This window comes from Prinia subflava, chromosome 1, assembly GCF_021018805.1.
Source record: "Prinia subflava isolate CZ2003 ecotype Zambia chromosome 1, Cam_Psub_1.2, whole genome shotgun sequence".
NCBI lineage: Eukaryota > Metazoa > Chordata > Aves > Passeriformes > Cisticolidae > Prinia > Prinia subflava.
In genome coordinates this window covers 11671401-11691879 of record NC_086247.1, presented here as the reverse complement: position 1 = coordinate 11691879, position 20479 = coordinate 11671401, and the positions used below count along the sequence as shown (strand labels likewise).

At 41.6% G+C, this 20479-nt stretch overlaps 1 protein-coding gene across 1 annotated transcript in view; it reads left to right on the top strand.

Annotated features, from left to right (window-relative positions):
- Positions 1-322: 322 nt before the first annotated feature.
- FER1L6 (fer-1 like family member 6) overlaps positions 323-20479 on the top strand; it is a 67543-nt gene continuing 47386 nt past the window's right edge. The window contains exons 1-11 of the mRNA XM_063415114.1: positions 323-558; positions 8082-8164; positions 8843-8969; positions 9586-9640; positions 9735-9866; positions 10578-10640; positions 13676-13754; positions 15251-15407; positions 16504-16690; positions 18263-18455; positions 19490-19839. Coding sequence (XP_063271184.1) covers positions 524-558; positions 8082-8164; positions 8843-8969; positions 9586-9640; positions 9735-9866; positions 10578-10640; positions 13676-13754; positions 15251-15407; positions 16504-16690; positions 18263-18455; positions 19490-19839 — 1461 coding nt within the window. The 5' untranslated portion in view covers positions 323-523. The remainder of the gene's footprint in view (positions 559-8081; positions 8165-8842; positions 8970-9585; positions 9641-9734; positions 9867-10577; positions 10641-13675; positions 13755-15250; positions 15408-16503; positions 16691-18262; positions 18456-19489; positions 19840-20479) is intronic.

Genomic DNA, 20479 nt, shown 5'->3' with positions numbered 1-20479 from the left:
TTGGTGGCTGTGATAAGCCTGGTGGACTTTTAGCTTGGAGGTGTTGTTCAAGAGCAGGCTTCCACAACAGACTGGCACCTGCAGATCTCTGCAGAGCAAGAGGAGTTAATGTTTGCACTGAGATAAATCTTTGTTCTTGTTCAGTGTTTACCAGATTGACTAACCAGGCACCACATTTGCTACCAGCAAGAAGCAAACTTGAATGCAAATAGAACAACAGGACACAGCCTCAAATGTGGCCAGGGCAGGTTTTGGATTGGATATTTAAAAAAATTTCTTCACTCAAAGGGTTATCAAGCAATGAAACAGGCTGCCCAGGAAAGCGGCTGAGTCACCATCCCTGGAGGTATTTAAAAGACCTGTAGATGTGGCACTCAGGGACATGGTTTAGTGGTGAGCTTGGCAGTCTCAGGTTAATGGTTGGATTTGATGGTCTTAGATGTCTTTTCCAACCTAATGGTTCTATGAGCTCAGAAAGCCTGTTCACAATGCAAAAGATAGAGACTGAAAGAAAAACAGCAGGATGGAGCCCTTAACAGTGATACCTCAGGCACACAGGTATGTCTAATTCCCTCAGGAAATTCTTCCAAGGTTTAAATTAAATTCAGCTAATTAGATTGAAAGACTTTTTCTTGAAGGAAAAGAAAATCAACAAGTCCTTTGATATTTGTTTTAGCTGCTCCTGGGTGTGTGATTATTATTTTGGTAAGATCTAGTCTATAATGCCTTGTGATGTCTTTGATCACTTCTAACTGCACAAAGTCATGGGAAGTCCTTCACAGTTCAGCAGGTGAGGGGTCAAGATCCTCATAGAGGGAGCATAGAACTCTAAGAGGTGCAGAAACAAAAGAAAGGACCTTTATGCATGTAACAACTGCATTCTTTATTTTGTCTGCCTGTGTTAATATTTAGTAGATCTGGTACTCAGCTCTTGTGCATTGACATGAGAAAAGTTGCACATGACCACTCATTTGCATCTGTTCAGGATGTGGCTTCCTTGTGTCATGACTCATGATGCATACAGATGCTAAATGTGTCAATAAAAAGTCACTGGATTTTGGCAGAAGGGACGAGTTTGTAAGAACTGAGGCTGTATGTGCCGGAGTAAGTGGCCAGTGTTTACAGAAATACCATGCTATGGAGCTGCTGTTCCTGAAGCCTTCTCAGAGGCTGGAGTTTTAGATCATTTGTGGCAGAAGTGTGCAAATTCTAAAGTTCAAATTACAGGTTTCTCAGAGTGTATGTCAGTATACCTGGTATTACTTCTTCTGCATCTAGGGAAATATTTTTTTTTTTTAATTAAAATGCTGAGAAACATGGAAGTAACTGTGTCAAACCAGTTTCTGCCTCCCAAGAGGGGCTAAAGGTGGGTAACTGGAAATACAATTTGTGAAACAGGTTTCATACACTTAGAGAGTTTATGAGTGGATGGATATCAGACCCTCTGTCCACAGACTCCATAAATATGTGCCTGAAATATCTTTGAATTCTCTAACTCAGTGACCTTCTTTGCCATGTGTGTTTTATGTGTCTCACTGAAGAATACCTCATTTGTTCACACCCTCATTTGCTGCCTGATAATGTCATTGAGCACTGTGGTTTTGTGGTCTGGGGAGTGAAATGGAGGCATTCCTTTTCTATCCATTTTCCATGTCACTCATTATTTTACACCTCACTTCCAAAGAACACTTCAGGTGTGGTTAAACAACACAGTAAACCCAGGTGCCTCTCAAAGACATGGTGATCACATGAGACTGTGAAAATTGGGAATGAACTCACCTTCCTGCCCAAGTGTGCTCCAAGAATGGATTCATTTTCTCATTATCAGGTTTTATGTGGGATTAGGTTTTGACAAAAGCTTGTGCTGTGTGCTTTGATCATTCAGACAGAAACATGATAATGAACCCATACCTGATTCAAATCCATGCCAGGTGACCCAGCCATGCACAGATTTGGTATTTATGATTGGGGAATGACCAGAACAGGGGAAACAGCCTATGAGGTCAGATCCCATATCCATCTGGCACTGTGCTCTTCTCTAGCAGTGGCAAAAGGATGGGATATTCAGGGAGAGCACATGAGCCTGGGCACTTTGTGGTCCATACTCCTTAGCATCCAGAATATTTTGATCATGAGTGTTAATGGATACATCCCCATTCAGTCCTTTTAGTATTTTCAGTCTTGTTTCATCAAGTGAATCCTCATTTTAGTGTTGTGTGTTATGTTGAGTAAGAAGCAGCTCTGCTTTCACCCTATTTGCCAGTTTAAATTTATAAAATTTCATCCTATTCCAACTAATTCATCTCCTCTCTAAATGAAGTTACAGCTGTTTCAGTCTGCCATAAACGAACCTTTTCCACCCTTTTTCTGTGCCTTCTCTAACCCTGCTGCCTTGTTTGAGATGTGGGCACCAAAGCTGCACACAGAATGTGAGATGTTAAACTGATTTATTCTGTGATCCTGTGTAATCACCTTGTGTAGGTTCACCAGTGCTTTAGAGGCAAACTGACACTTTCTTTCTGACACCCATCCTGACAATGCCCAGCACAGTGTGGATGTTTTTATTTGGTGCTGTACACTGGGCTGCTGATTCAGAGACCACCAGGGATGACTCCAGGACCATCTTCTAATGTTTGGTTGCCAGTTCAGCACTTCTCAGGCATGCTTCATTATTTTCAACTCACTGCACCCCCTGAAAAACAGACATTATCATCTTTTTCTCAGGCTGAATAGACTCTGCCAGGACCCTCTTTTGATTGCAGTTCACAGTGTTTTCTCTGCATTGCTGAGTTTTAGGTTCCTTTTGAGATGAGGTGACAAAGCAGCAAGCTGTAGCCAAAGTGCAGTAATTTAGTGGCATAAGATGTTCTCTGTCATATTTTTATTTAATTTCTCATGCTTTCTAATGGCTGATTTCAGGTTTTGACTGCTGCAGTGCAAGAAACAGAAGTTTTACACGGAATTATCTGCAAAGACATCAGAATTTCTCCTGAGTAGCTATTTTAGCGCCTGTTTGTGAATGAACAGAGTCAGTGTGTAACTAATCCTGACCATTGTCAGCTTGCAATTTTGTTTTCTTATTGATGAGATATTGATAGTTGAGACAAGATATGTAAAGTCACAGTGTCACATAGATATGCAAAACCCCAAGATTCAGAACTGATACCTGTGGGTGTTCCACAGCTGTTTTTTCAAATTGCAGCTTGTCGTACAGAATTCTGTACTCACCTTCTTGAGGAGCTGAAGCTTTCCTACTGCAGATCCTTGGACCTGTCAAAACCACAGAACCAGAGGGAAATCAGGAAAAGTGTAAACAAGTTAAGGCAGCTCGTAAAAGCTCCAAGCTTTGAAAGAACCACAGCAGGAATAATGGATTTGGGGATGAAGGGAGGTTTTTTGCTGAAGTAGGATGAAGGGTCTGACAGTACTGAATGAAGCAAAACACTTCGTTTACACTGCACTGGGGAAACAGAGTAAACTGAATGAATAAATTGGCAAAGTCTTCCCTTAACTTCTATAACCCTGAGAAAAGAAGGCATGAAATGAGTACATCAGTAACTACTCATTAAGATTTTTTTTGCTTTTCATGTGCTCAAGATCACAGAATTTATTTTATTCAGCCCTCCTTGACAATTAAATGTAGTGCAATAAATTTCTTCTCTGGGACTTCATTTATTATCACAAATGACATATTGTCTTAATAAAAAAATGGTTCTAAATTAATCAACTGTGCTTATGTGACTATTTTAGATTTATTAGACTTTTCATTTTGAAGCCACATCTTTGTATTGCAATTATATTGTATTCTTTGGAAAAAGAGATTTAAGTTATGAGATAATTTCCTTGCCTAGCACATATTTTGGAAGTGATAAAAGGAGCCAAGAGTCATTCCTACATTTCAGATTTTTTTTCATTTGAAAAGAAAAGAAGAAACATTTTTAGAGCTTAAAGAATTAAGATCCTTGTATTTACTTCATGGAAATTAGAACTACTCATGTGTAGGTAATTATTCACCTAGTGCAGTACTGTTTGATCTACTGAAAGGCTCTTTTGAAAATGAACTTCATTGAAAGAAGTGGAATTTTAGGAGCTGAATAAAAACCCACCAAGGCATCTTAGAAAATGCAAATAAGAAAATCCAAATATAAAAACGCACTTATCAAATTTTATATTTATGTGTAGGAAGGCAGAAGGCTTTTTACCTCTTTCTTCAGTTTCCATTTCCTCAGCCAAGGCTATCACTGGCTTACAATCCTGAGGCACTGGAGCTGGCTCAGAGCTGAGGTGCACAAACCTTTGATCATCTGTGAACTAAATAATTTTGATGGTTCCAGAAAGTTTACTGAGACTGCTGCTTCCAGGGAGGAAGGGACCTGGGGGGAGAAAGAAGGGCAGCTGCTCCAGTAAGGACTTTCTGCTGCCAGGAGCACACTAGCAGCTCACTCAGCCTGTGCATGTGAGAACTGGATGGTCTCAGGAGATGTACTGGATAAAACAGGTTTTGTATTTATGTCTGTGCTCTGTGTTTCCAGATCTCACTCCCTGGTTTCATTCCTCTGTGCCTATCAGGAGAGCAGCTCATACACCAGCACAAGGGAAGGGCATCTCAAGGCTACCAAAATGGAGCTTGCCAAATATCTTGGTCTAATGTAGCCAAGCCCAAGTCTGGGTTTTGCTTGACCAAGTTCTAGAAAACTGCATGGAGAGCAGGCTCTGTGGAAGGGGCAGAAGTTCCCTCCTCAAGCTGTACATGCCTGTATTTCAATGGCTCAGTTTATTCTTCCAACTGTGTAAGAGCTGGAGAAGTGTTTTATGCCATCCTACAGTGAGGCAGATAACCTGCACCCTAGAAGTGCCTGTTTGTCTCTGGATGGCTTCCCACAGCAGGAAGCCAGTCTCCTCCTAGATCCTCCTAGATCAACTCTTCAAGCACACAGACTTCTGGAAGGATTTTTCTGGGAGAAAATACTAAATTTAAACAACATGGAGGAGCTCTGAGGTTCAATATTAGTACGGTCACTCTCATGTTGACAGCTCTAAAGTGGATTTTTTTTGCCAACTTTCCTTTAAATTAGACTGTAAATTGCAATTATTTGATATCTAAGAGAACATTATGTGATGAAAGAAGTGATCACAAAGCCTCTGTGATGATGGGACAGCTTAGATGAAAAGAAAGACCATGAAAGCAATTTTTTGAAAGCTGGACACTGCAATGGATGAACCCTGACAGGAGGAGAATGAAGTTTGTGAGTCTTTTTTTCAAGATGTGAAAATTAATTCAGAGACCCAGTGGAGCTGTGGCATGGATAACAGGAAATGAACACTTGTGTTTACAGAGGTGCAAATTCAACATGGTCTGTGTATAGTCAAATGCTGTGGTATGGTGGATGTCCCACTCTTATTTACTATTTATATCAGGGAAACCTCAAGGAATCACAGTCATAAACTAAGGTCCACATTGTACTGTGCATATACAGAAAAGAAAAAGTTCTCCCAACTTCAGATTTTTTAACAATTCCTTTGTGAAAGGAGCTGGGACACTCGGTCCTCTTTGAACTAAGAAATGTTCTTGATTAGCTGAGATGGCTGATTTTTAATTGCTTCTAATCAAAGCACTTAAAACAGGAGACCTCTTTGTCACCTGTGAGAATTCTTTCATCTACCTTCTCTTTGGACATGAAATTGCTTTATTCTATCTCAAATTAACTTGTAGGATCACGAAAGGAGCAAACCTTCTATTTGTGCATCATGTAGCATGTGGGGGTCAAATCTTCACTGAAGCTTGTGACTAATACCTCAACACTAACAACCTCCAACCTCCCCACAGGTCCCTGACAGCTGAAGGAGTTTTTTTGCACTCTGAGTCTCTCCTGATTTCCCATATTTGTGCTTTGCTGATAGCCAGGAGGTCCTGTGGGGAACACGGCAGACATTTCCTCATGATATCTTTGGGGTTTACCTTGAGGTGGCACACAGTTTGATGCCTGGCTTAGGGATACAGACGGATATGGATAGCTCTGGGATCATTATCAGATCTGGTACAAGTACATAGAAGGTCCACACTTTCTCTTGTTAAAATTTACACCATCTTGGGGAAAAAGGGATAGAATAATTTTCAAGTTTTCAGCAGCTGATTGAATTTATGTCAAAACTGCAGCGAAAAACATTTTGTGGAAATTTGACAAAAGTTTAATTTTTTTATTCCTTCCATGAGAACAAAGTCTACCACAAAAAGCATATCCACAGAACACTTTCAAGAGGCCTAACTGGTTCTATTAAGCAGTGTGGCTGTTACCCATGTGCACAGTGTTAGCATGTGCACACTGATACTGGCTGACAAGCTGTTTACATATCAAAGTGATAGAGCCCGTGTGAAGGATTCATTAATTTGGTTCCCTAAAGGCTTAATTTACTTAGTTTAGACCCTTACAGAGAAGATTCTCGCTGGCAAATCCCATGTACAGAGAATGCCATCCTGTCCTCTTGCTGAACAAACCCTTCTTTCTTCTTTCTACTCTTCTTTGCCATAGCTGATCCTTGCAGGTGACCTGTGCTTGCTGCCTCCCCGGCGCTGTCGAGGGACACATCTCTGCATGGTTGTCTTGGCTAAGGTGACCTCTGGGGTCGGGGGGCAGGAGAGCTCCTGGTCAGGGGTGCAGGTGCAGCCTGATGCTGTTTTGTGCCCAAACCTCTGTCAGACTAAAATCTTGAGACTGAAATCTGGTTTACTTTAAAGATGGATTTTGCTCTTGGCACCATGCAGTTGTCCAAAGCTTGGCTAGTTCTCTTTCTGTTACCCTGTGACACCTTCTGCAGTTCTGTCTTTGAGCAGTTTCAAGTGTTGTGCAAACAAGAATCATGGAAGACATCCCAATTAACACATCTGGCTTTATTAATGACCATTTCCTCCAGTCACCCTCTGACTCTTGGTTTGAGGCTTATATTTTTCTGGGTGCTACATTTCTACTCATACTGATCAGATTTTAGCATTCTTTGGCAAAAAGAAGCTGTGCATTTTCTGCTATTGTACCCTATGTTGCTGACATTCCTTTTGGGCTGGCTAGTAAACTTAATTTGCTTGCTCTGAGTACAGCCTTTAAATACAACCAACATCCCTTTCCAGTTTGCATATCTTTTCCTCCACAGCTAGAGTTTGCAGATGATTTCAGATGTTTGAGCACTGGTCACTATCAGATTTACTCAGCTTGTAGGTGCCTGCTTATTTTGGCTAGTTGAACTGTGTGTTTCTCCAGGTAAATTTTTTTATACCTACAATAATTTAGGCAAACAAATCACCTAATGACAGGGGGAAGAAAATTTACTGAATGTTTTTCACTGCACGCTTGTGGCAAACAAAGAACTTGAAAAATGCTATTATATTAAATCCTTTGTGTTTGGCTCTCACCACTTGGTTTGTTTGTCAGTACAGGTAATAGCACAAAATTCTCAAGCAGCATAGATTGTTTCTCCATCTGAAACATGTGGCATATTCATTTTCTTGGAAGAACTGATGCAAGGCAGAAGCATCTCTCTAACACAGCTTGAGGAGTAACCTTTGTTCAGGCTTGTTCATTGTTTTGCTGCTGAAGGGGAGTGAAAACAACCTAAATTGTGTGGTGTGTGTGCCACTGATACCATGGGTGTCCTGTGTGTCATGACCAAGGTATTTACACAAATGACTTTATCTTGGTTCCGTGGAAAACTGCTTTTTGTTCTGGATTCTCTAATCTGCCTTTTATCTCTGGTCTTGTCACAGGCAGAAGGAATGGGCTACATGTGTGGGATGTCAGTAGATTGGAAACTTATCTTTGATTTCCTTTCTTTGCATCTTGCCATCTTGGTTTGAACAGAAGTTTTGGTTCTTGTCACATTATATTTGCCTGTACATGGCTGAATTTTAAGAAGAAACTAAATTAGATGAAGTAAAAAGTCAGAGATTTCTCTTGTTTGCTGTCGAAAAAGGAAATTTGGAACATAATGCTTGGAAATCAAAACTCCCTCTTAACAACTCCTTGAGTTAGGGTTCAGTACAGAAAAATTTTAGAAGATACTGCACTGATTAATTTTCTTTACTTTTTCAGAAAGGGGTTGTTTGCTGGCATGAAGCTGAAGAAGAAGAAAAAAGGCGAGAAAGGGCTGACTATTGCCAACAAAGATGCATTGGGTAAGGCCTCATAAATCAATATTGCAACAGGGATGAGCAGGTGGTGGGGGATTATATTAGATCTGATTTCATATGAACTCATTTGAATTGTGTCTTAAGAGCTAGCATTGATAAAACAGGCAGTGAACTCCATACCACTCCCAAATAAACAGAGAGCTAATTCTTTTTGCATTAACTGTTTCATGAAGTTCACATTCAGATTCTGTGCTCTATATGGTAAATTAAAAATGTCAGCCTGCCTCTTACCATAGAGAGATGGCACATTTTTGAGGTTTTTTTGTACTTTACAGGTAGATAATTTACTGCAAGTATGTGATTCCTCTGGAAGTTCTGCTTTTAAAACCATAAATACACAACCTGCCTAGGCTGTGAAGGCTGGATGGGCTGGCTCTATCAAGCTGGCAGCTTTACTCAGTAGTGTGTGTGTGCTTATTGTGAGTGCACACTGGGTGAGGAGAGAGGCTACAGCCACACAGATATGGGAAATGGTTTTGCAAGGAGGGGAGCTGCTCTGTAATCAACGCTGCTCGATGCAGACCACGAGAGTATCTCTAACTGGGACATCCAAATAAATAGAATATTCAGTTCATGATAAATTCAGTGCTCTGCTCCAAGTGAGCTTTTTGCTCCTAGAAATCAGATGTGGGGTTTTATATCCTTGTCTGTTTTCTTCATCAGGTGTTCATGATGAAACTGCAAATTTTCTCCACGACACTCTTGGAAGACAGGAAGAGGTAGAGGAAGATCTAATGAACAATGACACTCTGTCCAGTGCTTTTGGATCCTTAAGCCCAAATAGGAAAAGGTGCTCCTTCATGTATCTTACCTAACATCCCCCTAAACACCTTTTCCACCCTTCCCAGGAGGGGCATTACCCTTAAACAAAACATCTGACAGAGAATCCATTTGCTGACAGCAGTGATCCCTTCACTCCCAGTGTCCCACCTGACAGAGTGGAATGCTCTTGTCAGCTCAGTGATACCACCAGATGCTCTCCAGTGCAGGCAGAGATTGAAATGGATCCTAACTCTGCCTCAACAGTGCTGAGGAACTCTGCAAAACAAAACAAACCAAAGGGGACAACTCTATAGCAAAGAGCTTGTGTATTTGTCTTTTTCTTACAGGAGAGGAATGCAGTCTGGGGAGGAATGGAGTCAGGTTTGATGAGATCAACCAGTGAAATCATTGCTGTGCATGATAGGCAGCTGCACTGGTTTGTGTGGATGCAAAACATTTCCCTATCAAAAAGTATATGAGAAAGACAGAGATGGTCTTTGCTGATGAAATCAAGCCTAACAGTTCAAAACAAAGCTGTCTGCCATAAGTACTACTCTTTTACTGCTGAGAAATCTTTCCAATGTGTGTCCAAGTACCAGCTCTTGCCTAGAGATGTCTAATTACTTCCTTTGTCATTTAAACAGGGCAAAGCTGATGACCAGAATTCATGAAGAGGAGATGAAATCCCAGAACTACCAGGTGAGCAGGGGATGACAGCCCTTATGTGCCTGTGAATTCCCCAGGCAGGCTGGACCTGAGCCCAGGAGTGTCTGTGGTGTCCTTTGCCCCACAGATTGCCATCACCATCATCGAGGCCAGGCAGCTGGTGGGCGAGAACATCGATCCTGTGGTCATCATCGAGATAGGTGATGAGAAGAAGCAAACAACAGTAAAGGAAGGCACAAATGCCCCTTTCTACAATGAAGTAGGTGCTTTCTCTTAAAGGAGACACTTTCTTTAATTGTTCTGGGTGGACCCTGCTGTTTGGTAGCTCATAAGGGGATGAATCAAGTTTGCAGCACTTCCATGTCTGAGCAGGGAGGTCTCTCCAGGAGACAAAGCCCCAGCAGTAGCTCCCTAGGGTTTTAGATATGTTTGTTCTTTCTCTTCTCAAGGTCTGTCCAACCTGTAGCCCACCCTCTCCAGCATGTTCTGCCTTACCCCCACTGTTGTTGCCATTTTTTAAATCATCCATTTGGGAGCTTTGTCTATACTGCAACCCCCCACACACTTCCACTCCCTTTTCTACTATTTCATGGTTTCAGCCTTTCCTTGACATATGTTTGTTCCAATTGATGACAGACGAGACCAAAACAACACCCCAAACCAGCAAGTTCTTTGGTTTCCTTGTACTTCCTGTCCCTTTTAACAATACCTTATGATGCAGATGCTTATGGGCATTTGTGAAGCAAGTCTTATGCAGCCATACAAGGAATAGAGTAGAAAACAAGACTGGGCCACGGCAGAAACATGTTGGGGCAAGGAAAGGATTTTGCTGTGTCCACCACTGCCCACCCAGCACTCCCAGCATCTCACTAGGGCTCTGTGCAGTTACTCAGACTGCTGAACCATGCAGCTGACAGTGCTGGCTCCCTGCCCAGGGATGATTCTCATCTGCTGTCCCCTCTTCCCACAGTACTTCGTGTTTGATTTCGTTGGACCGCAGGTGTTGCTGTTTGACAAAATAATCAACATCTCTGTAAGTACCTAGGAAAGCTTAGAACAGTAAGTAAAGGTCATTGTTGTTTGTGTCACTTCAACTCTAAATGATTCCTAATGTAGTTAGAAATAAATAATTTTAGGTACCAAGAGTGCTAGAAAGTCAGCATGAAGTATAGGAAAGAGGACAGAGGAGAGGATAAGGAGGAGAGTCAGCTGGCAGAGATTTGAAGGAACATTTAGTCTGCATTTTTAGGGACACTCATTGCTGGTGTAGCAAACTTCAAGGTAGAATGAGAAAATTCAACTTAATTCCCTCTTCTCCTCACAGTCTTCATCCATCTAATTTTCAAGCTGCTACTTGATTCAAACATCTGGGTTATATCCTCAGATATAACTGTTTCTAACGAAATTAACTCAACTGATGCAGACACTTTTCCTCAGCAGGGGCTCTCGGGCTGTCTGGGACTGTCACTGGTTGGTTGCTATTAGCATGGGACTGTCTCCAAGAGTTTGGTGCTGCTTCCACTGCTCAGTGCAACTAAAGTCTCAGTAAAACTCAGGGGAATTTCACCCCCCAAAAAATCGGGGGACATTTTTGCCCTCTACAAATACCTGAAACAAGGTTAGAAGCAGGTGTGGGTTGGTCTCTTCTCCTCAAGTTGCACCAGGAGAGATTTTAGGATATTAGGAGGAATTTCTTCACAGAAAGGGTAGACAAGCATTGGAATAGACTGCCCTGCAAAGTGGTGGAATCACCATCCCCAAAGGGATTTAAGAGGCATGTGAGTGTAGCAGCTGGGGACATGGTTTAGTGGTGGACTTGTCAGTGCTGGGTTAATGATTGGGCTACATCTTAAAGATCTTTTCCAAACTGGATCATTCTATGATTCTGTGACATCTCAGAGCTGTCATGATGGAAGACACACACTCTTGAATTTGGGGCATTAGATAATGATGTGCAGTTTGGAAGGTCAAGTCTATGGATCCATGTTAATTACCTTGTCTGAAACTCGTCGCCACATGTGGCAAAGCTGCTAAGGTATTAAAGGTCTTATGAGACTCTGGACAGTGCTGTATCTGTATTATTTGGAAATATCACAAGCTATGCATTTCATTAACTCTTTTTTTTTTTTTTTTTTTTTTTTTTTTTTTTTTTTTTTTTTTTTTTGCTAAAAGTCAATCCATTTTATTAGGTATTTCTCTGGTAAAAAAACAGTGCTGTTGCTCCAGGAAAAGTTTTGGGGTTTGTTTTTGTATTTTTTTTGTTTGTTTGTTTTTTTCCTGAAATGCTTTGTCAGTTTCAATAATGTACACCAGGAAAAGATCTGTGCTGGTTGAGCTTGACAGAAACAAGCAGTGCTCAGGAGCTACAGGACACATCACTGTCTACTTCCTTTTCTGAGCTGCTAGTAGAATGACTTTTGCCAGCTACAGAATAAGATGTGTTCACTTACGCATGGACAATGGGACAATTAGGTTTTCAGTACTGGGACTAAACTGACACCCAGAATTCTAAAGTTCCATTAAAATCCACTGTATCACACTCGGAGCTCAAATACATGAAGTTCATAACTACATAAGATATCTGCAGATCTGATATCTTATCTGTGAGGACAGAATTTACTGCAGGCTGACAATGGCCTGGGTGTAGATCTCACCTGACTGCTATGACATATCACAGTGGGTGGCCCATAGGTGTTTCAGGCATGGTTTGTGTATCAGCACACTGCCAAGGCACCAACTCCTGTGTGCTGCTGATGCTGTTGGGGATGTGTAGTCATTTTTCTCTGAGATATAGCCATTCTTTCCAATCTCACACTCTCTTGATAAAGATTCCATACATCCAGTGGTGGAGGGGAAAGTGCCAACTTTCTGACTGATTGGGAATGTGGGAAAATGTGTCACCATTACCTGTGGTATATCTGCAGTTTCATCAGGCTTAGACAACTTATTTTATTTATAGCTGATGAAGGTGCAACACTATGAAATTAAAGGTCTTCCAGGTAAAAACGGCTTTAGGCTCAGTTACAACAATGAACTAACCTTGGGCAGTGCTCATGTATGGTACTGAGAACAGGGATTCATTACCTTGCACCTGGAGAATGCAATCTATCTGGGGAATAGAAGCAAAGAGAGGAAATATGTGTGCTGGGAGTGAGGGAAACCCCGAGGGATAGAAGGTTTCACAGCACTTGCTTAGCATTGCTGTGAGAGGCTTTTCCACAACCAAGGAATAGATTTCAACCTTTTAAGCTATTCTGAAACCAGGTGAGACACATTTTTGAGAAATACATTTCTAGAGCAAATCTTCCCTTAGAAGAAGCCTCTGTCTTGTCTGTAAATTGAACCCCAGGCAAGTATTTGAAAATGAGACACAGAAATATTTAGGTCTGGGAATCATGGCAACTGAAAATTATTAATGAAACTTGAATTAAATTAAATTAAATTAAATCAAATTCATCACTTGGCAGGAAGAATACAGAGACAGACTCACTGGGGCCTGCTTGCCATCTGATTTACATCTATATCACTTTTCTGATTTCATTAATATTGGGGGGGGGATAGATTAGAATTGAGTATCTTGGTTAATGTGTACACTAAAAGTTGCCAAGAAACACTTAAATGCTTTCTCCTCCGAGTGTACTCAGTTTTTATGGAAATTCAGCTATTGCACAGAAAGTGATGGGATTTCTGCAGCCTAGTATGAAACCAGTTTCGTCCCATGTGTTTATATTCATCATGGTTTATTTTAAAATGCCAGGATAAGTAATATAATTGCACTTACTCTGAAGGAGCATCGATCTAATTCCTGCTCTCTATATCCCAGGGACCTGGGATGAACCTGTGTGATTCCACTCAGATGCAATTATATTGGTTTCTAAATTGGCACAATGTTGGGTAAAGAACACATTTAAAATATTTGCTGTATATGCTGTGGCTCTGTGCCCCCAGTTTTGGGTGGTGCTGGATGCTGCTTATTGCCTGTGAATTAAATGTGATCTTTGGATACTCTTTCTTAGGCTGACTGGGAAGAGAGATAGTGACATTCCTTAATCAGCTTTGTTCTGACAGGTTATGCACAATAAACTGATTGGGAGTGTGCTGATAGGCTCCTTTAAAGTGGATCTGGGGACGGTGTACATTCAGCCAGGTGAGTGGTGCATTTTCTGCCCTTTTTCTCTGTTAAGCAAGATTTGAGGCAGAGAAGGCAAGGAGAAGGAGATGTGCTACTTTTCCACTTAGATGGTTGTGATTTACATCAACTTAAAGCTTTTGGGAGAGTTGTTTTCCTATTTGGATAGCAGAGTACCAGCCAAACTGCTGGAAAGAAATTCAACACTGAAAACACCTTGGCAATCTGCCTGTTGGTGGGTAGCACTTTTCAAGGATGGCATTTCTTAAGTGGTCAGAGTGGACAGCTGAATGTTCTACAAAACCCAACTGCACTCATTTGTTACAGAGCATCCATAACTCTGTCACCTGTGTTGGGGTAGAAGGAGTGGAGGGAGGGAGACCAGGATGGAGAGTGGAAGGAATGGTGAGGAGAACACAAGACAAGAGGAGAAGCAGACCATAACAGGAGAGAGAAGATAACAAAGAGGTGGTGATGGGTCCACTTGACTTGTAATCTTTAGATCTGTTCAGTGCTTTCTGAAATCTGAAGCTAAGAAAAGATCACCTACCTCTCTTTTGGTGTTTTTTACAACCATCCCTGAAACCTGTACCTTTTTCTCTTCTAGAATTGCTCAAGGACATGGTCTTGTCTTTGGGAAAGAACATATTTAGGCCTCTTGCTGTAGAGGTCTCACAGTTATAGCAGGAGTGTAGAGTCATTCAGGCCACCCTCTCTGCAGGGTTCTTGTAGGAGTCAGTAGAGAGCAATGGCCTATCTGAAATGAGCAGGCTGTGTCCATGCTCAGGCTGTGTTAGTTTTGAATTCTGTCCCATGTCTCCTGCTCACACTTTAACAGGAGGGTGGTGTCTGAGGGTTGATATTCAGCTCATATCCCTGGTGCAATGTGGTCTCTCCTTCCCACTCCTTTACCCACCCAAGGTGACGTCCAAAGACTTAACATGAGATCTCAGGATCTTTCTTGATGGGGTTGTTGAAACAGGGATACAGCAAGGGCTGTTGTGTGTGAATTTTCTTGTACATTTTCCCCCTTGAAAGATGGAGCTGAATGTGCTTCTGGCTAATTCTTCTTCCTCCGATGGCTGTCCACTCTCCTTCCCTTTCTCAGCTCTCTGCCACCGTTACAGTGACCACAGCATCCAGCCAGGGTTTTGCTGCCAGAGTTCTGACATCTTCAGACAGTTCTCATCAGAGAGGTGGCCTTTCCTCATAAAAACTTAGCCTTGAATCAGCTGCTGAAATCTCACTCAGGCTTCCACTGGTCTTTAGTCATTGATCTCAGTAAACACTGATGAAAATGAGATTGTTTCTGACAAGATCTGGATCAATCTTTCGCTTGTCTTTTTGAGCACAAAATATTTTGGACCCTCTAGAAGGGTGTGGTAAACAAATACATTTCAGCACAATCCTCCTGGCAGCACAAATGTTTGATGTACCTTTTCTGGAAGTGAAGAGGAAAATACTTGCATTTTTAAAATCCTCTATTTGAGTGTTTAAGCTTGTCCTTCTTACAGGTCATCAGTTTTGTGACAAGTGGGCACTTCTCACAGACCCTGCTGACATTAGGACAGGAGCCAAGGGGTACCTGAAGTGTGACCTGAGTGTGACTGGGAAAGGTGATGCAATACAAGCTACACAGAAAACAGCTGATACTGAGGAACAGATTGAAAAGTACTGCAATTCTTGTTGTTTTGCTTTTTGTTGTTTTGTTTTGTGTTGTTTTGTTTTGATTTTTTAACTGCTTTCTTCCTTACTAAGTGCCTCAGTAACTTTGTGCCCTCATTTCAGTCCTTTCTTTGTTAACTCAGGGTTAATAGCAGAATAACATTGTACACCTGGCTGTTCTCACGTGATCAGAGTTTCTACAATCCTCTCATCTAAACTGAAGGGCATGTTAGGGTCACTTCTCAGCACCTGATAGAATTGACCAAGTCTTGTTGGCTGAGTTCCAAATTACCCCTGACAGAACGTTCATTGATCTGAAACCAATTAATGATTACTTAAAGCAGTGAAGCAAGAAGGAAAAAAAAGAGGAAAGCCTGTTCCTTCTCCACTCTTGGGTGTGAGTGTATGGATATTTCCATATCCTTAGATAAACTCAAGCGCATTATCATCCTCCTTGTAAAATACTGAAATTTAATGTAGTAGATATGCTACCAGCACACTTTAAATTTTCCTGAAGCAAAGTTTCTGGTCAGTACTGACATCCTGGACCAAGTCTGTGAAAAGTCACCAAGCTAATGGAGCACATGGTCTACGGGGAAAAGTGGTGAGTGTTGGTTTCTGAGCCTAAAGGAGAGCACTCAAAGCAGCATCATACATGAAAAGGGCAAAGACAGGCTCTTTTCTGATGAGTGGCTCTTTTCAATAGAAAGATGAGAGGCTTTGGAGGCAGGTAAGAACAATAAAATTTCAAAACAGATTTTTTTTTTACCATGGAGACGGTCAAATGAAACAGGGGCCCAAAGTGAGTGGGAAATCTGTGTCCTTGAAGATATTCAGAATTTACTGAACAAGGTCCTGAGAACCTCGTATGACTGAACCTGATTCTGTATCACATAGAAAAGTTTGCTGAGTAATGCCATATCATTTTCTTGTGGTAAAAAGATTTTTTCTTTTTTTCTGGTTCAGATGCAACAGCAAATTCATACACCCTCCTGTGTCTTCTCAGGTGCATGCTAACCCAAGATCACAATGCTGTTGGAAAAATATCACTTCATTGTCCAAGCTTTCAATTTTAAGAAAACATCTTCTCTTTTCATTTCAGGAATCTCTTGATCCCCAAAGGCTTTCCATCTGAAAGACCATGGGCCAGATTTTATGTGAGAATTTACAAAGCAGAAGGACTCCCGAAGATGAACTCTAGCATCATGGCCAATGTCACCAAAGCATTCATAGGCGACAGTAAGGACCTTGTGGATCCGTATGTGGTGGTCATGTTTGCAGGTCAAATGGTAATTGGGATCCTCTTGATCACAAAAGTAGGCCTTCTTTCCTATTAGCTCTGCTACAGACTGTAACTCTGCTACAGTCATTTAACTTGCAGTTACATGAATTAGGTAAAACATATCTTGGTCATCAGAAAATGTTCAGTTCTTAAATTATGCAGAAATAAAGTCATGGAGACACTTAATGCCAGCAGATCTAGTATCAGGCTCACAGCAGTGGGTTAGAGGCAGGCAGCAGGAGGGAAAAGAGGATTCTGTAGCACTGGTACTGAAACATCAAGTTACAAGACTGTGATTTACCCAGCAGGGTATTGGTAAGTGCTATGTTCTGGTCTCCCTTGAGTGAAATAAGGAAGCAGGGCTGAAATCAGTGAATGTGGTTCAATCAGGTTTTAGGGCTGTGTATTGATTTCTGAATTACTCTGCTGAAATTCAGGACCCTCTCAGCTTTCCTGTGTAGAGTAAGCATTTTAGCAGACTGGCAGTGTTGCCTGGCCTCATTGCTCCTAGAGCAACTTCAGCATCAAACATGGTGTGACAGATTACTGCTTGGAGAGGCTTCTGCCTCTGGTGGAAGAGGAGTGTAAAGGAGCTTTACACTCCAGGGCCTGGTTCCCCTGGGGTACACCATGAAACACAGTGTCAGGGAGCCTGTATTGATTGTTGGTGTAAATAAACAAAGGATCAAAATGGAAACTGTTTTAAGCCAGCAATGCTTTCTGTGGGCAAAGAAGCCTTAGGGACAACTCCAGTTAGTCCTTTTTAGATGTTTCAGGCATGAGAACGAGGTTTTGGTACTGATTGCAGGTTTTGTCATGAATCCAAATTGCAAAGTACTACTGTGGGTTAAAACAGGCAAACACATGCAGCACCTTCAGGTTCAATTGAGGGCTGAAGAAGACAAGAACGAGTCACTGATGTGAGTTTGCATGCTGGTGTGCCAAATATGGTTTTATAGAGAGGGTTTTCTGACACAGTTCTCTCCACTTAATGAGAAAGTTTAAGACCTGCCACAGCCAGTGACTGTATGGACTGTGATACAGTCCTGCCATCTCCTTAGGTTTGGAGGACCTACCCCTCTTGCACACAAGCATATATATCCAGAACATGACCCACAATAATCATATTTTATGGTAGATAAACTGCTTCATTTGAGGCAATCCAATTGGTACACACAGCCTGGCATCTGTAGGGAATTTGGTCCTTAATGAGAAAAACTGCACTGCATCACCACTACCCAGTTATTTCAAAAGATATTTGAAGATGTGCAGTTTGTAGCAGAAATGCCAAAGTCTGGCTTTACAGATACATTTTGTGGAGAAGGGTCCTGAAGAATTAAATTTTATTCCAGGTTCTGCTGTGTGTACGTGAGAATTCTTTAGCCATAGTGTGGTCTTTTATTAGATATGGAGGGCAAAATGAACAAGCTAATAGAAAAGCCAAAGTACTTTCAAGACAGAATATTTGTGCTTTAGAAATGGCCAGAGAGATGCTGCTAAGTGCAATTTCTGCCATACTCATTGCCATTCTCCAGAGTTCGACCCCTCTGGAATTAAATTTGCTGGACTTTCATTTCAGGGCCGGACAACAGTGCAAAAGAACTGTGCAGATCCAGTGTGGCACGAGCAGATTATCTTCAAAGAAATGTTCCCTCCACTCTGTCGAAGAGTCAAAATCCAGGTCTGGGATGAAGGCAGTATGAATGACGTGGCCTTAGCCACCCACTTCATTGATTTGAAGAAAATATCAAATGAACAAGATGGTGACAAAGGTAAAGGGGAAAATGTCTATTCCAGGATATACCCTTAAGATAAAATCTACTTGCATGGGATCTTGACACTGGCTAATCTTAATTTAGGGATGTCCAGAGTTCAAGTGATTGTTCTGAGACACCTTCTGTTACTTAATTTCACATTATATTACATTGTGCTCAGCATATGGAGGGTTTGACATTGTTCTTGTTAAAGGGCTGCTGCATAATTTGGTACCACCTTTGTGACTGTGACAATAGTCTACTCTAATCCATTGGGGATGACAGATGTAAGTTTATAGTTCATGTGAGTTTCTGTTGAGCAATGAAGTCACAAACTGAAAATCCCTGTGAGTCAAAGGCAGAGGGGGCTTGTGTTTTTGATCTACCCACTGGAAGCAAAGTGATTAGGTAAGGCTCAGCTGGGTGCTGTCACAGCCCAGGGAGGCACCATGGACTAGTGTGTTATCCTCTGTTTGAGGAGAGGCTCACTATCTGGAGTCTTTTCCCTGATGTTTGAATTTACGTGTATAGCCTTGTTTATGTTGTGTGACCTACATGTGGAACACAGTCAGTTATCACAGCTCAGTGAAGGCACAGTAACTCCTTAAACCTGTAAAGCCAATTCAAATCTGTATCTCAGTTCTTAACCAGAAAATAAAAGGAAATTTTGTATAAATTGAGTGACACAGACTTGGAAACAGTTTGACCTAAAGGAGAAAGCCTCCATTCTCTCCTGTGATGTCCTAGTCCGTAGTCTGCAGCAGCAAGCTCTTTTTTCAAGAGATGCATTAAACCTCCTGCCCAGCACATGTGGTACCATCATCTTCTGAGAAAGAGCTCCAACCCAGCACAGTTGGTTGGGTATTAGTAGAGGTTCCTTGGTGTCTCAGAACTGCCCTGCAAAGAAGTGCTCTGTGTGAAGTGATTCCCCACTGCCCAGAAATGGTCCAGGTTTGGCTTTAGAGGCATTAGAGGCAAGACTTCTTGGGTAGACAGTGAGGAGAGCATGCTAACACCTAAGAGCAAAGCCACAAAAGGTACTTTATCTCCAGGATTTTTGCCTACCTTTGGGCCTGCCTGGATCAATCTCTATGGCTCACCCCGGAACCACAGCCTCATTGATGATCACCAGGAGCTTAATGAAGGTTTTGGAGAAGGTGTCTCCTTTAGGGGACGTCTCTTCCTTGAGATTGCAGTGGAAATACTTTCAGGAGGAGCCCGTGAGTCAAAGTTTTCAAGCATTATCAAGGATATCAAATTGTCATCTAAAGATAAAGACTCCAAAGCACTCAAAGGAAAAGACAAAACTGACAAAGCGGGAGAGAACAGGAAGTCAGCATCTCCTTCAGACAAGATGAACTCAACTGAGGTGGAAGTTGAGCCATTTGATGTACCTTTAGAGGTCAGTATGATATTAAGAGATTGGCTGTCATGTGTCTCTAAACCTCCAAGAATGGCACTGCTGTGTGTATTTGGGGTCAGGCCATATAATACTGCTCCCTACAGTTGCTCCATGCTTTCTTAGTCTTGGGACCTCCCCACAATAATACAGTACAAATGGAGCATTAATGTGTACCTGTAACTCAAAAAACTCTCGAGTAGGATTTGGTGTTCAGAAAACTTAGTCTCCTATCATATTATCCCTTTTGCACTAGCTGCATCCACATGTTCCTACTAGAAACTTAGCTGATGTAATATCTACTAATGGACAGAGAACCAGTGTGGACAGCTAAGGATGATAGAGCCTGATTTCATGCATTCATTCATGAAAAACTGTAGTTGTCACTTGAAGTCAATAGAGAATCATTGACATAGAATCTGTGCAAATGCAGAGATACAGTGTAGTCTGATTTAGTCTCTTCCTTTAGTACTGCATTGCCAATGTGATTAGTGTTAGCCTGATAATCCCTTTATGAGAAGAGCTGAAAATTGCGTGCTCAGTTTCAACCAGTGTTAACTGATGTTGTTTGCCCAATTACACCTGCTGTATAGGATTACATCTTGGGAAAATCTGTACTATGGTGCTTTGAGAAGGTTGGGCA